The sequence below is a fragment of the Nicotiana sylvestris genome, chromosome 10, assembly GCF_000393655.2.
Source record: "Nicotiana sylvestris chromosome 10, ASM39365v2, whole genome shotgun sequence".
NCBI classification, from domain to species: Eukaryota; Viridiplantae; Streptophyta; class Magnoliopsida; order Solanales; family Solanaceae; genus Nicotiana; species Nicotiana sylvestris.
The window spans coordinates 37,984,799-38,001,931 of record NC_091066.1 but is presented as its reverse complement, the minus strand read 5'-3'; the positions used below and the strand labels follow the sequence as shown (position 1 = coordinate 38,001,931).

Below are 17,133 nucleotides of genomic sequence, written 5' to 3'. Positions count from 1 at the left end.
TCGAGCCCGGTGAGGCTAGGCTATTGGGGACAGCTTTGGTTCATGATGTCTTAGAGAAGGTGAAGGTGATTCAGGAGAGGCTTCGTACAGCGCAGTCGCGACAGAAGAGTTATGCGGACTGGAAGGTCCAAGATATGTCCTACATGGTTGGTGAGAAGGTCTTGCTGAAGGTTTCGCCCATGAAGGGTGTTATGAGATTTGGGAAGAAAGGAAAGTTGAGTCTGCGGTTCATTGGTCATTTTGAGGTACTTCGGAGGATCGGGTAAGTGGCTTATGAGCTTGCTTTGCCACCCAGCTTGTCTAGCGTGCATCCGGTATTTCATGTTTCTATGCTCTGGAAGTATATTGGGGACCCGTCTCATGTTTTGGACTTCACCACGGTTCAGTTGGATGATGATTTGACCTTTGATGTGGAGCCAGTAGCTATTTTGGGACGTCATGTTCAAAAGTTGAGGTCAAAGGATATAGCTTCAGTGAAGGTGTATTGGAGAGGTCGGCCCATGGAGGAGGCTACCTGGGAGATTGAGCGGGAGATGCGGAACAGATATCCTAACTTATTTGAGGCTTCAGGTATGTTTCTTGACTCGTTCGAAGACGAACGTTTATTTAAGTTGGGGAGGATGTGATGACCCGGCCAGTCGTCTCATGAGTTACCGCTTTGTTACCCCCATTCCTGCTTTATTATGCTTCGTTATCCGTGTTTTATGTGAACGAGTTAGGTAGTTTGCATTCGGAGTGGATTTGGTAAGAAATGAGACACTTAGTCTTTTTTAAGATAGTTTAAGTTGGAAAAGTCAACCGGGTGTTGACTTATGAGTTAGAGGGCTCGGATGTGAGTTCTGATGGTTCGGTTAGCTTCGAGGGGTGAGTTATGACTTAGGAGTGTGATCGGAATTGGTTTTGGAGGTCCGGTGTAGAATTAGGCTTGAATTAGCGAAGTTAGTATTATGGCGATTTCCCGTGGGTAGGTGAGATTTTGATCCGAGAATCGGAATGGAATTCCGAGAGTTTCTATAGCTTCGTTATGTCATTTGTGATGTGAGTGCAAAATTTCAGGTTATTCAGACGTGGTTTGGTTGGGTTTTTTATCAAAAGCGTATTTCGGAAGTTTTTAGAAAACTTAGGCTTGAATTCGATGCGTTTTGGGTAATTTAATGTTATTTGAGGTGTTTTGATTATTGGATCAAGTTTGAATGAGGTTTTAGGATATGTTGGTGCTTTTGGTTGAGGTTCCGGGGGCCTCAGGTGAGTTTCGGGTGGTCAATCGGACCACTTTTTAGTTTGGAAAGTTGCAGAAAATTTATCTCAGCAGTTGCAGCAATTTATCTCTTCGCGTTCGCGAAGAGTAAGAGGAGGAAGGTATTAAATTGTCCTTCACGTTCATGAGGCAGGCCATGCATTCGCGAAGGGGTATGAGCTTGGTGCATCACGTCCGCGAGGGGTACTGTCGCGTTCGCATAGAATGATTTGAGTCAGTGGATTAGAAGTGAAATTGTGCTTCGCGTTCGCAGGTGTGTTGTCGCGTTCGCGAAGGGTCGCCTAGGAAAAGCATCGCGTTCGCGAGTCCTATGTCGCAATCGTGTAGAAGGAAAATCTGGTCAAGATAAGTTGTGCATCGCGAAAGCGAGAGTTTGATCGCGTTCGCGAAGAAGGAATATCAGAACTGGACAGAAAGTTTATAAGTTATTTCATCCGCGATTTTGAGTCATTTTTCCTCCATAGTTGAGCATGTTGAGAGATTTTTGAGGTTGATTAAAGAAGGATTCAAGGAGAATTGATTGGAGGTCAGAATTTTGAACATAAAACGTGATTCTATTGTGAAATCAACCTAGAAATTCATGGAACTAAGCTAAAAATGGAAGAACTAGGGCTTGAGATTTTGAACTTTTAAATTGGGATTTAAAGGACCATTTGAGGTTGGATTTGAGAATTTTTGATATGTATGAACTCGTGGAATGATAAGGAATCTAATGATGTGAAAATTTCAGAGTTTCGAGAAGTGGACCCGGGGCTCGGGTTTTGCTAATTTCGGGATTTTTGATATTTTTGATTGTTTTTGCTTGGTCTTTGTTCCCTTAGCATATTGTGATGTATTCGTTATGATTTTAGATAGATTTGACGCGTGTGGAGGCCGATTCGAGGGGCAAAGGCGTTGCGAGCTAGAGTTGTAGCCTGTTCGAGGTGAGTAACGATTGTAAATAATGTTCTGAGGATTTGAAACCCCGGATTGCACATTGTAGTGCTATATTGAGGTGAGACACGCGCTTGATAATGAGCGTGGAGTCGTTTACTATTGAGGATTGTGACTTGATCCGTCTCGGCTGATGATTTTACTGCGTATTTGACTGAAACTTGTTTATTATCATCATGGTTTGGGTTGATTGCCATATTTGGGATTCGTGCCAACTATTTGAACCCTCCGGGAATTTTTATCACTACTTCATCACTGTATTGATTTATCACTTGAACTCAGTCATGTTGATATTTACTGTTTTACAAACTCAACCACTTTTACTCATATTTGAAACTTAAATGATATTTCTAAAAGATGTTTTGGGTTGAGAACTACTAATTTACTAATGCCCGAGGGGCTTGTGATGATTTTTGGTCTGAGTGAGGCCGAGCACCATATGTGAGGATATGCTGAGCGATATGAGGCCGAGGGCCTGAGATACTTTTATACGCCACGAGGTGGCTTGAGTGACGTGAGGCCGAGTGCCGAGTGATGTGAGGCCAAGTGCCGAGAGATGATGCCACGAGGTGGCTTGATATAGCGCTTGGGCCGTAAGGGTCCCCTCCAGAGTCTGCACACCCATAGTGAGCGCGAGTACCCATCATGATCTGAGAGTGAGCCCGAGGGGCTGATACTGTACTGAGAGTGAGCCCGAGGGGCTGATACTGTTCTGAGTGATTGTTACTGTGCTCGAGGGGCGAATTTCTACTTGTTATTTACCTGCTAAATTACCTGTTTTACTTGGTTTAAAGGAATTTCATTTGACTTCCTCACTGATTTACTGCTTTAAGTGATTTTTACTGCCTGATATAGAATTGCTTTGTGCCTTTACGTGTTTTCTTGCTTTCAACCATTATTTATGATTATTACTCACTGAGTCGGAGTACTCACATTACTCCCTGCACCGTGTGTGCAGATTCAGGCATCGTAGAGTCCGCTCCTGAGTGCTGATCCTCCGAGTCCAGGCAGTATTTTCGGAGACTACGAGGTAGCTGTTGGCGTTCGCAGCGCTTGTGCCTCCCTTATCTTACTATTTTCATGTCCTTGAACTTCTGTATCGAATTTCGTATCTAGTAGACTGGTATCCAGATTTATTAGTTGCTCATGACTTGTGACACCCCGGTTTGGGCTGTGTCGGGATGGTTTCTACTGTTGTTATCGTTATTTCCGCAAATTATGGTTATTATATCATATTTTAGAACTACTTATGGTATTTAACTTTTTAAATGAGGTGTTCTATTTTGGTCTGGCTGGCCTTGTCTTCACGAGAGGCGCCGTCACGATCGGGTTCGGGGTTAAGGTCGTGATTGGTTACAAAGAAGCGTTCTATGGATTGTGAAACTATAAAGATGACCTACCAAGTTAGTGCTATAGTGCATTCAATGGCCCCGAAGCTTGAAGTTCCCGGTGCTTTCACCATTCCTTGCACCATTGGAGTGCGTATTTTGCCAAGGCTCTATGTGACTTGGGATCTAGTATCAATTTGATGCCCTACTCGATTTTCAAAACTTTGGATATCGGGCAACCTAGGTCAACCTCAATGAGACTTCAAATGGTGGATCGATCGATGAAGCGACCTTTAGGCATTATTGATGACGTGTTTGTCTGAGTGGACAAATTCATATTTCCGGCCGACTTTGTGATTCTGGATTGCAAGGTGGACTATGAGGTTCCTATTATCTTGGTAAGGCCTTTCCTTGAAACAGGGAAGGCATTGGTTGATGTTGAAGCGGGTGAGCTCACTTTCCGAGTGGGAAATGAAAAGGTCATCTTTCATATGTGCAAATCTATAGAGCAGACCAATAGTACCGAGGTGTGTTCTTTTGCTGACCTCGTCACAGCAGTGATAATTGATGACACCAGTGCAATGATCAATGTGGAGGACCCATTGGAAGTCGTATTTTTAAATCTTGATGTCAATGAGGATGCAAGCCGAGTGGAGTGCGTGAATGCTTTACATGGAATGGGCTCTTATTCTTATGGGCCTAGAAAATTGTCTTTGGATCTTGAAAACCGGAAAACTCCACCAACAAAACCATCAATTGAGGAGCCACCGGTGTTGGAGTTGAAACCACTTCCTCCACACCTCAGGTATGAATTCTTAGGCTCAAATTCTACTTTACTAGTTATTCTTTCTTCTTGCCTAACTAACATGCAAGTTGAGGCCACTTTGGCGATGCTTCAAAAGCGGAAAAGGGTAATTGGATGGACTTTGGCTGACATTCGGGGAATAAGCCCCGCATTCTGTATGCACAAAATTATTTTGGAGGATGATGCAAAACCTTCCTTGGATCATCAAAGAAGATTGAACGAGGCAATTCAAGAAGTGGTGAAGAAAGAAGTAATCAAGTGGTTGGATGCCAGTGTTGTGTACCCCATTTCGATAGCTCATGGACTTCTTCGGTGCAATGTGTACCGAAAAAGTGTGGTATGATTGTGGTAACAAATGACAATAATGAACTTATTCCCACTCGGACAGTTACCGGATGGAGGGTATGTATGGACTACCGGAAGCTAAACAAAGTAACCCGAAGGGATCATTTCCCATTGTCATTCCTTGACCAAATGCTTGATCGTCTTGCTGAGCGTGCTTTTTATTGCTTTTGGGATGGATACTCGGGGTATAATCAAATCTTGATTGCTTCGGAAGATCAGGAAAAGACCACATTCACTTGTCCATATGGCACATTTGCTTTCTCTAGGATGTCGTTCGGGTTGTGTAATGTTCCGGCGACCTTCCAACGATGCATGATGGCTATTTTCACCGACATGGGGGAAGATATCTTGGAGGTATTCATGGATGATTTCAGTGTGGTTAGTGATTCCTTTGAAGAGTGTTTGAGAAATTTGGATAGAGTATTAGCCCGATGTGAGGACACCAATCTCGTGCTTAATTGGGAAAAATGTCACTTCATGGTGGAAGAAGGCATAGTGTTGGGCCACAAGATTTCAAAGCATGGAATTGAAGTTTACAAAGCCAAGATAGAGGTGATTTCAAGGCTTCATCCCCCATTTCCGTCAAGGGGTGAGGAGTTTTCTTGGGCACGCGGGGTTCTACCGGAGGTTTATAAATGATTTTTCAAAGGTGGTAAACCCCTTGTGCAAGCTACTAGAAAAGGATGCAACGTTTGTGTTCGATGAGGGATGTATGCAAGCATTTGAGCTTCTCAAGCTTAAGTTGACCACTACCCCAATCATTACCGCACCAAATTGGAGCTTGCCTTTCGAGCTCATGTGTGACGCAAGTGACGTTGCGGTTGGGGTTGTCTTGGGTCAAAAGGTTAACAAGATGTTTCATCCGGTGTACTACGCAAGCAAGACCATGAATGAGGCTCAATGGAACTACACGGTTACCGAAAAAGAGTTGTTGGCTATAGTATTTGCAATGGAAAAGTTTCGACACGTTGCTTTCTAAGTACGGTGTCAATCACAAAGTTTCTACCCCGATCACCCTCAAGCAAGTGGTCAAGTGGAAGTCTCCAATCGGAAAATCAAAAGCATATTGTCAAAGACGATCAATGCAAATAGGACCAATTGGTCGAAGAAGTTGGATGACGCTCTATGGGCTTATCGGACGGCTTACAAAACTTCGATTGGGATGTCTCCATATCGGTTGGTATTTGGGAAAGCATGCCATCTTCCGGTTGAGTTAGAGCACAAGGCCATGTGGGCTTTGAGGAAGTTGAATCTTGAATGGGATGTTGCAGCCAATCTTCATGTAAAGCAGCTCAATGAACTCGATGAATTTAGATTCCATGTCTACTCCAGTTCATCCTTGTATAAGGACAAGATGAAGTACCTTCATGACAAATATGCTCGTGGAAAGGAGTTCAAAGTAGGTGATTTGGTTCTCTTGTTCAACTCCCGATTACGTCTGTTTCCGGGAAAACTCAAATCCAAACGGAGTGGACCGTTTGAAGTTGTGTTTGTGACCCCTTTTGGTGCTCTTGATTTGAAAAATAAAAATGGTGAAGTCTTCAGAGTTAACGGGCACCAGGTCAAGCATTATCTTGGGAAAATTGATGGCAGCCATGTGGTGGCACTTCTTCACTTCAAATGATGTGATGGTAACCTGCGTCGTGCCGCGACATTAAATCAGGCGCTTCTTGGGAGGCAACCCATGTGTTTTTCTTCTTGTTGTTTTCTTTGATTTTCTTTGTAGTATAGGATTGATTTTTGGGCTAACTGGTTATGAGATGTTGCAGGGATTGTGTTGATGTAGTGCAAGACATAATGAAGAAATTGTTCAGTCTCTGAAGTTGCCAGTGCGGCTGCACTACACTTTGTGCGGTCTGTACTGGTGAAGGCCAAAGTGATACCTCTCTAAAGTTGGCCACTGTGGCTGCACTACACTTTGTGCGGTCTACAGTGGACCACTGCGGCCGCAATCTGCTTTGTGCTGACCGTAGTGGGATAATTGGCCAAGTTTGATCATAACAGCTTAATGCGGACCACGGTCCATTTTATGCGGTCCGTATTGGTAGGTGAGAATGGGCCCCAGGGGTTTTTCTATAAATAGACCCTAAGGGCCTCCTTTTACCCTTTTCGCAAAATTGAACCTCAGAGACTCTAAATATTGTTCCTCTTCTTCTTTAATCGTTATTGCTTGATTGGCACTGTTTAACTTCACTTCATCTCATAATCTAGTAACATTACACTCATTTCTTCTTTCTTTAATTTTGTAATTTATTTTAATTTCCATTTTTCTTAACTTATATTCTTCTTCCTCCCGTAATTAGTTCGATTTCTAGGTTATATTAGTTTAAATGTTGATTCCTGTGGACTTAGTAGTTTAATGGACTGGGTAATCGATTAGGGCCTCTAATTAGGTGGAAATTTGACTTTAAAAGCAAAATCTCAAGCCATAACTTAGTGCCACTTCTAGGCACCCTATGCGGACCGCGATCATTTTTGTGCGGTCCGTGGTGCCCCAGTGCGGACCGCACTGTTGAACTTCTAAAAGATAACCCTTGAGCAGTGCAGCCGCACTACATTTTGCACGGTCCACACTGGTCTAGTGCGGCCGCAATACCATTTTGTGTAGGTCGCACTGTCAAGATTCAAAGGGTGGGTATTCTGAACCCCACCCCTGTGCGGACCACACTACCATTTTGTGCGGACCGTACTGGTCCCTGTGCGGCCGCACTCCATTTTGTGCGGTCCGCACTAGGTAGCTTCTGAGGACTGTCTGCAACACTTTGATTCTGTTCTGCAATTTGTTCTGCTGCAATAACTTGAACTGCCTTGATTGATACTAACAAATACTTTGAATGATGTTTGCAGACAATGGTAAAACAAAGAGGCAAGGGATCAAAACAACCCGGGAGAGGTGAGTCCTCCCGGGGGGGACAAGGGCAAGAAGATGATTCGATTCACTCCCCAGGTGAGAGAAAACATAAAAAAGATGAGGAAAGCAATAAAATAGTTGATCGAGCATGTGATCAGTCGGGGAGTGAATATGTGCCCTCCTAGGACATCTCTTCAGATTATGTGTCAGAAAATGTGGAAGATTGGCCGGCAGATTTAGACTAACAGATGATACTCCTCCACCATCACCCACTTCCCAAGCACTAAGGCATGTTTCTATTGAGTCGTCTGAGGGCTCAGCAGCCGGCAGTGGTGAATACTCCACCTCCCACACAGCTTCATTATCCGGGGAGGGTGCAGGCGGAGGTGAGGAGGAGGTACAGGGAGATGAGGAGGTAGCTGGAGGTGGTGAGCCTCAAGTGGGAGGTATTATTAGAACAAGAAAACTAGATGTTTGGGAGGATAGGTTCGTGGATGAGGTAGCGTACCACAAATTTCGGGAGTGGTGGCCGGTGAGGAAGTTGACCGGAGCGGAGTTTCATTGACAAAGATCTACTACCCCACAACCCCAACGTGCAAAGATAGTTCAGAACTAGAGTGGGTTGGGAGCACTTCTTAGATAACTTTGTGGATGCCAACGAGCATTTGGTCAAAGAGATTTATTGTAATGTAGCCCACATCAAAAAGGGCTCCAAAGTGACCAAAGTTCGTAATTTGAAAGTTTTGTTCGATGGGAAGTCAATTAATGAATACTTGGGCTTCGGTGAGGAGGATGGGACTCTATATATGGCGAAGATGGAGATGGGCGAGGAGGTCCGTCCATGGTTATCTCAGTACCTAGCAATCCCAAGTACCATTCCTGATTGGTTGACAACTGGGGTCAAAATATTGCGGAGCACCCTAAACTTTGAGGCAAGGGGTTGGGAGACCTTTATTTGCAGCCGGTTGGACCCGACCACTCATGACCAGACGCTTCCTCTCCACCAGGCTATTTTGGTTGCTTCAATTATGGCGGGGTACCCCATCAACATGGGGAATGTGATGTCCAAAATTATCACCATTGTGGGAGTAGAGCATGACCGAAACTACCCTTTCCCCAACTTCCTCACCGAGTACTTCACAGATCTAGAGGTGGAGCCGAGGCCATATGACATGGTCAAGGCGACATCCCCATTTTCCTAGTATAGCTTGAAGGGGAATGACAACCCCAAGGACAAGAACTACAAAGCCCCGCTTCTGCCCCAACTGGCCAGTCTGAAGAGCCAGTTGTGGTAGAGGTCCATGTTGAGCCTACCTCCACTTCTGCTGACTTACCCCCCGGACCTTCCACATCTTCAGCCATTCCTCCTGGCCCTTCCACATCAGCAGGCCTGGAGATCCTATGTACCCTGGCCCATCCCATTATTGCCCACCGGCTGAGCCAGGCCCTGCTGAGTATAAACAACTAGATGCAGACTGCCTCATCCAAGTTGTCCACATTGACTACTACTGTAGAGGCTCAGTCGGCACCTCAGCCAGCACAGGTCCCATAGTCGATAGAAGATGCTTTGAAGGAGATACTTGAGAACCAGAAGAAAATCCTCACCACTTAGGATGCATTGGCCAAGGCAGTTGATTCACACAGCAAGGCTCTCAAGGAGCTTGCTCGGGAGCACAAGAAGCTTAGGAAGACACGGGCATCCAAGGAGTCCGTGAAGGAGCTGCGGGCAGATGATGATAGATTGAAGGCAGACCAGCTGCCTTTGGACCTGTTTCTTGATGATCCAGTCCCAGCAGCTCATCTATAGCCGGAGAAGACCCAGAGGCCTCCGAAGAGGAGGAGGATTCCTAGAGCAGATGATGCCATCATCCAGTTGGCGGACCCACCGGAGATTTCCTCTAGTCAGCCACCAGATGTACCAGTTCCACAGCCTATCGAGGTCCAGGCCCCAGTCCCAGTAGCAGCAGAGCAGACCACCAGGAACCAGTTTGAGGTTCCCGAGCACAGAGGACCCAGGGACCACCCATGATCCTATGCAGACAGACACGGCTTAGGGAGTCTTCTATATCCTTTTTCTCTATATTTTTGGTGCTTAGTTAGACTAGTTGTCATTGGGGACAATGCCAACTTTCATTTGAGGGGGTGAACCCTACATGTTTTTTGGATGACTGTATATATTGACATTTTTTATGCTTTCTTGATTTTTCACATTTGGTCTGTATATAATTTGATATTTAGTTACTTTTATCGAACTTTTTATCTTTCTTTGGGTCTGTATATAAAGTTACATCACATTGTATATATTCATCCCCCGTTGTATATTCAAATCCCCTATTGTATATATTCATTCTATTTTTCGCAAAAAAAATAATCATTTTTAGCTTCTTATTTATGTTCGTAGCTTTTTGTTTTGTTTTGGACATTTTTAATAAGCCTTTGGTTTTCTTAATGCCACGGTTCTTTCCAAAGGTAGAGTGTTGTGTGAACCGGGTGTCTTTTTCCAATGATGGATGGCGTGACAACCTTCTTAAGGGTTTGAGTCCGTTTTTCTTTTTGTTTTTGTAGTTTGTAGTTAAGGGTACCTCAAGCAAAGCTTCACTTGGGCCTAGCACATTTGCCTTTGATCCCATAGTCAAAGACAAACTGTTGTGTTTAGGATGGTGAAAGTCATGACCTTGAGACTTTTGTGTTAACCGATAATCATCAAGTGGTTTTTCATGACCATTGTGTTCTCAAATCGTATCTAAGGTCGTTGTGGGCCCCCGACTCTATGTCTTTAGCAATCCCTTAGCTTGTGTGGTGAGTAATTGAATTGCAAGTCCAAGTCCTAAGCCATTGGTCTTGAACTTGCCCTGAATGTTTGTTGAGGCGAAATCATAAGTGAATTTTGACTTTAGGCATGATTATAGGCTCTCCTTGATCCAAATGATAGTTTGAACAAATCCATAGTCTACCAATGATATGAACCCTAGTTAACCCTTTTGAGCCTTAGACTTTCATCATTCAAGAACCATGATACAAGCCTTTACCCGTTCTAAAAGATACCCGCTCTTGGTACCTGATCTTTCCTTTAGCATATGGCAAAAGTATAAGTTTGGGGGGAGAGAAGAAAATGGCAACAAAGTGGTAAAAAGGCACAAAAAACGAAGAAAAGAAAAGGCAATGAAAAAGAAAGAAAAGCAAAAGACAAAAAGATTGATCAATGTGAAAAGGAATAAAGAGGGATTCAAGAAAAGCAAAGAATGAAAGGTGTCGAAAAGTTGAAAAGGGAGAAAAGGTTTGAAAAGCATAAGAAAGAGTGGCAATGTGTCTCTCTAACCCCTTAGAAAAGAAGTGAAATGACTCAAAGAGTCAAGAGAATGCTTGCCAAAGGAATCAAAAGAAGTGCTTAAGGGAAGATGGAACCCACTTAGACCAAAACATTTCCTACCCTGAACCAAAAGCCTTCACAATGACTCCACAAAAGCCATATATGATCTTGAGTTGAATGAAGCTTACATTAGTGGATACTCACATAAAGGGCAAGCATATGGTACTTAGAGCCGGACTTGTGACTTTTTCTTGAGAGAGATGAGTGAATTTCCATTAACCTTGGTTTGTGTGCCAATATTCTAAAAAGGTGAGGTTTGCTTAGGTAGAGATGAAGATGTGTGAGTTTGGGTTCCACAATGACCAAAGTAATTGAGAGAGTTCTTTGATACGTTGAGTCAACTCTTGATGCTCTTGTGTCGCACTTGATCCATGATTTTTCAAAGGTTAAATGTTGTTAATGATTCATTTGTATTGAGGGCAATTGTTAGTCCCAATTGATGCTAGTTGAGGTTGCTTTAGGACAGCTAAAATTTTCTTGGATTTTCCCTTAAGGGGTGGGTCTTATTTTGTTGCTTGAGGACAAGCAAAAGCTTAAGTTTGGGGGAGTTGATAACTAGAGATTTTGACGCATTTTATGCTCCTTCTTGCTTGCGTTTTGATTATAAATTCATACTAAATAGTCCCAAAAGGCTCATAAGTTGTGCTTGATTGCAGGTTTGATCAACAAAGTGACAAGATGTCAAAGATCAGCTCAAAAGGAGTGAAACTTGCACAAGTACCAAAGACAAGACAAATTCAGGAAAAACAGGCCTAGTATGGTCGCACTACACTTTGTGCGGTCCGCACTACACTTTGTGCGGTCTGCACTAGAGAGGTTCAGAGACTCAGCATTTCAGGATTCGAAGCAATGCGGCCGCACTACACTTTGTGCGGTCCGCGGTGGACCTCTACGGCCGCACTCCCATTTTGTGCGGTCCGCAGAGACAAGGTTCAGAGAGATGCCAAGTTCAGAGGTTCAAGCATGTGCGGTCCGCGGTCGAGTTTGTGCGGACCGAGCTAGAAGCCTCCGTGGCCGCAGTCCATTTTGTGCAGTCTGCGGAGCCTGGGTTCAGAGACTCAAGATTGCAAGTTCAAGAGCCTAGTGCGGCCGCACACCATTTTGTACGGTCCGCACTAACCCCCCATGGGCAATTTTGTCCAGTTTTTCTAGCTTAGTATAAATAGAACCTTTTTCCATTTTTAGGGCATCGGATATTATCAGACGTTAGTTGCGCTCGTGAGAAGATTTTTCTTATCCATTTTGGGCATTTTTACTTAGTTTTTATCATTGAATCTTTGTATTTACCTTAGCAATTAATTAATATGTCTTTATCTTCATCTATTTCTCTGTTTTTCTCTTCAAGCATGAGTATCTAGACCCATTAGCTAGGGTTGTGGCTCAACCCTAGTGTGGGTAATTGATGGGTGTTGTGATTTAAGGTTAGATTGACTATGGGTATTTGTTATTTGGGTCAATTTCATGGTTTAATCTATGAATTAGTGGTTGCAAATACTAGTTTGTGCTAAGTTGACTTGGGTTCTTCTTGAGAAATAGAGCCTAAGTCTCCGAAATTGACCTAACAAGGAATTGGATGGACTCAACAGAATTGATAGTCCCAATTAAAGGGTTAAACCTCGAGAGAGTAATACCCGACTTGAACCCAGTTGCTTGAGCAAATTTGCTTACCCTATTGGTCTTGAGAAAGTCAATTGGGCAAAATCACTCTTTCTACCGAGAGGTGTGAGAGTGGGTAAAATTGTGCAACGGTTATATCATATTCCCCAATCATGTCAATCGTGCCTTAGGTTCAATTACGCGTCAATTGGCCACCTAGGAGGATGCCATTACCCTAGTGTCTTTTAAACTATTAGATACAACTTGTAGCAATTTACTCGTAGTTAACCTAGTAGCAATTATAATTTGTAGTTTGATAATAGCAGAATATAAAGAAAACCCAAAAATGATTAGAAGTGATATTTTGAACAAATGCGCAATTCCAACTTAAATAGATACTCGACCCTCTGTGAAAATCGGGTAAAAGCTATTGCGACCCTCTCTTCCTAATTTTTAGTAGTGTGGAGTAGGCTGTGATCAGCGGCCGCAATCCAGAATTATGCGGCCGCAGACCAAGCTCCTGCCAAGACTGAAGAAGAAGTGTGGACCGCACATGGAATTGTGCAGCCGCAGAATCTCCGAAAGGGCATTTTTATCCGAAATTTTCAGTTGTGTATAAATAGTCTTTTTTGACGAATTTAGGTCAAGTTTTGAATATCCAAACATCCGTAGCCGTTTTTCTTTATTGGTTTTAGCAACATTAGCTTACTTTAGTGATTAAACATTAGATTTTTATCTTTTAATCTTTCAATATGAGTTTGATTATCATTTCTTCTCTATTTTCTTCATTACCCACTATGAGTAGCTAAATTTCTAGCTAGGGTTGTGACCCAGCCCTAGTGTGGGTATCTAATGGGTGTTTGATTTAAGGTTTGTTTACGGTTGGGTGTGTAATATTTAGCCTAGTTCTTGCTATAATTGTAGAATTGATGGTTGCAAACATTGATTCAAGCCTATTTGACTTAGTCTCTACTTGAGAAAGAGAGACTTAGTCTAGGAAAACTAGGCTAATAAGAAATTGGGATGAACTCAAGAGATTGATAGTCCTAATTAAAAGGTTGAACCTAGAGATAGTAAGACCCGAGTTGATCATTTATCAATTGTTTTGTGCAATACTCGTTTAGGCTTGAGAAAGCCGAATTGGGAAAAACCACTCTCTTACCGAGAGGTTTTGAGTGGGTAATTATGTGTTGATTGATATAATACATCCCGACCAACGAAACCCGCTCCAAAGCCCACAATCCGTTAGGTAAACATCTAGGTGGAAGTCACAGCCGTAGACCTTTTACATATTTGAAAAACAACCATAAAAATATTATTCTCTAGTTTCATATTTTATAATTGCAAACTGTAGCATAATTTAGAAGTAGGATCAAAACAAAGTTTGTGGTAGTGCAACTTAGAACACTTTACGCGCTTAGTCCAAATATATACCACTAATCTCATCTACGCTCCCGGTGGATTCGATCCCGACTCCTAGTTGGGTAATTATTATTGCAACCGACCGCTTCACAACCCCAATTTGAGGTGTGATTTGGGCGAGATCACCAGTCTCTCACATCTCCTAATAGGAGCATCAATGCTTCTCCTCTTTATGTGTCCGAACCATCTAAGCCTCGATTCTCGCATCTTGTCCTCCACGAAGGCCACTCCCACTTTGTCTTGAATAACGTTATATTCCTAATCTTATCTCTCCTTGTATACCCACTCATCCATCTCAACATCCTCATTTCTGCTACTTTCATCTTCTTCACATGTGAGTTGTTGATTGGCCAACACTCTGCCCCATATATAACATAGTTGGTCGAACTACCACTTCGTAAAATTTACCTTTAAGTCTTGGCGGCACATTTTTCACATAAAATGCCAAATGTGAGCCTCCATTTCACTCATCCCGCTCCAATACGATGTGTGACATCTTCGTCAATCTCCCCGTTACCCCTGGATAATAGACCCGAAATACTTGAAACTACTTTTTTTGGGGATAACTTGAAATATTTAGACTCCAAAATCTGCCTCTAAACCTCCAATCTTGCATTAACCCCTCTTCGAAATTCTATACATTAAGAAACAAGAATAGTTGTACTAATAATAAGTACATAAAACCATAAAATATATAATATTATGAAATAACTTATATATTATAGCAAAATTTATCCATTATGATAATCTTGATATAAAGTTTCATTACATAAATAATTGCTGCATTATAATAGTTTGACCATATACCCAAACAACCCCTAAGAAATACTAATAGAAAACATCGACGAGTACGCCAGCCTCTCGTTGGCAGTTTCAGCCACTACCCTTTCACTCCCTCGACGAGTCCGTCACTCTCCCCCCATACCTAATATCCATCCCACCAAACACTCATTTTCACTATATATTCATCTTCTTCCCTTTCTTCTCAAAAATCTCCCTTTCTTTCTTTTTCTTTTCTTCTTAAATTTTCTTATTCATTCCGCCATGGAAGGAGCTGCTACTGCTCAAGCTCTATCTCGTATTGGGTTAGCTGGCCTAGCTGTTATGGGCCAAAATCTAGCCCTAAACATAGCCGAGAAAGGGTTCCCGATCTCCGTTTACAATAGAACCACTTCTAAAGTTGACGAAACCCTAGATCGCGCTCAACGCGAAGGTCAACTACCTTTAACCGGTCAGTACAATCCGCGTGATTTCGTGCTGTCGATTCAACGGCCCAGATCTGTTATCATCCTCGTTAAAGCTGGGGCCCCCGTTGATCAGACGATTGCTGCTTTAGCTGAACACATGGAGCCTGGCGATACGATTATTGATGGAGGTAACGAGTGGTACGAGAACACTGAACGGCGTATTGGTGAAGCTTCGAGTAAAGGGCTTTTGTATTTGGGTATGGGTGTTTCTGGTGGTGAAGATGGGGCTAGAAATGGGCCCTCGCTTATGCCCGGTGGGTCCCACGGGGCTTACATGAACATCAAAGACATTCTCGAGAAAGTTGCGGCTCAAGTTGAGGACGGGCCGTGTGTTACTTACATTGGCGAAGGCGGGTCGGGTAATTTCGTAAAAATGGTGCATAACGGGATTGAGTATGGTGATATGCAGTTGATTTCGGAGGCTTATGATGTGTTGAAGAATGCGGGCGGGTTGAGTAACTCCGAATTGGCAGATATTTTCGCTGAGTGGAACCGTGGTGAACTGGAGAGTTTTCTGGTTGAAATTACAGCGGATATATTTAATGTGAAGGATGAGAAAACGGGGAGTGGTGAGCTAGTGGATAAGATTTTGGATAAGACAGGAATGAAGGGAACGGGGAAATGGACTGTGCAGCAGGCTGCTGAGCTGTCAATTGCAGCTCCCACAATTGCTGCTTCGTTGGATAGTAGGTATATGAGTGGATTGAAGGAAGAGCGGGAAGACGCCGCAGGGATTTTTAAGAAGGAAGGGTTAAAGGAGGAGATAAATTTTGATGTGAATGGGAGTAGTGTTGATAAGAAGAGATTGATTGATGATGTGAGGCAGGCATTGTACGCCTCGAAAATTTGTAGTTATGCTCAGGGAATGAATTTGCTAAGGGCGAAGAGTGCTGAGAAGGGGTGGAATTTGAATTTGGGAGAGATGGCGAGGATTTGGAAGGGCGGGTGTATTATCAGGGCAGTGTTCTTGGATCGGATTAAGAAGGCGTATCAGAGGAATCCTGGGTTGGCTAACTTGATGGTTGACACGGAATTTGCCAGGGAGATGGTGCAGAGGCAAGCTGCATGGAGGAGAGTGGTGGGTCTGGCCATCCAGAGGGGAATTAGTGTTCCTGGAATGTCTGCAAGTCTTCAATATTTTGATACCTATAGGCGTTCTAGGCTTCCCGCAAACCTCGTGCAGGCTCAAAGGGACTATTTTGGGGCACATACTTATGAGAGAATTGATATGCCAGGAGCATACCATACTGAGTGGTCTAAGCTTGCTAGGAAGGCCAGAGTGTAATGCTGCTGCAGCTGTTGCAGATTATGATAAAAATCTGGTATTAGTTGAGCTTTGTCAACTATTGATTCTAAATTGTGCTATTCAGGCATTTAAAATTTAGAATGTGACTTGTTGAGAATTTTTACTTGTTGCTAGTTTTGCAGTTAATAATGTTGTATGCCTTTGAACATTATAGGGCCTTGGCAATTGAATGACTTCTTTATTGAAGTTAAAGAAGTTGCATTTCCTACATTATGCATAAATATTCCCTGCATTTTATTGATCCATTAAATTTCTTTCAGCTTCGCCTATCTCCAAACTGCTACATCTGATATTTAAAAATATGATAATAATGATGATATAGCGAGTCGCATGTGTTGGTCTTCAGTGCTCTGTTCCGAAAGCCTTATATATATGTGTACATTGATTTGAACTATTAAACTTATTAGAGAAGAATAATTTACTGTGAAATAGAGCTATGGCTGTAATGGTGAAAGAACCTTAGGACTGTGGATAAATTATGCTGCAGTGCTTCAGTAAATATGTGGATTTGACAATTAATGCTTAAATTTAAAGGGTAAACAATATTGAGTATGTGTTTAAGTGGAAAATTGGGGTGCTTGTATATGGCTCTTATCCCTTTGATGCTGGATGGGAGAATAGGAAGGAGGGAAGGGAAGAAGATGAGAAGTCTCAGAGAAAGGCAGTGGCCTG

At 42.9% G+C, this 17,133-nt stretch overlaps 1 protein-coding gene across 1 annotated transcript; it reads left to right on the top strand.

Moving 5' to 3' along the window:
* Positions 1–14,763: 14,763 nt before the first annotated feature.
* LOC104237438 (6-phosphogluconate dehydrogenase, decarboxylating 3, chloroplastic-like) lies at positions 14,764–16,669 on the top strand. Its single transcript, XM_009791594.2, has one exon. It carries the CDS (start codon positions 14,953–14,955, stop codon positions 16,438–16,440), a length of 1,488 nt encoding a protein of 495 aa, XP_009789896.1. The 5' UTR covers positions 14,764–14,952; the 3' UTR covers positions 16,441–16,669.
* The last annotated feature ends 464 nt before the right edge of the window (positions 16,670–17,133 follow it).

Coding starts and splice junctions, on each gene's coding strand:
- LOC104237438 (XM_009791594.2), top strand. CDS start 14,953: ATGGAAGGAGCTGCTACTGCTCAAGCTCTATCTCGTATTGGGTTAGCT.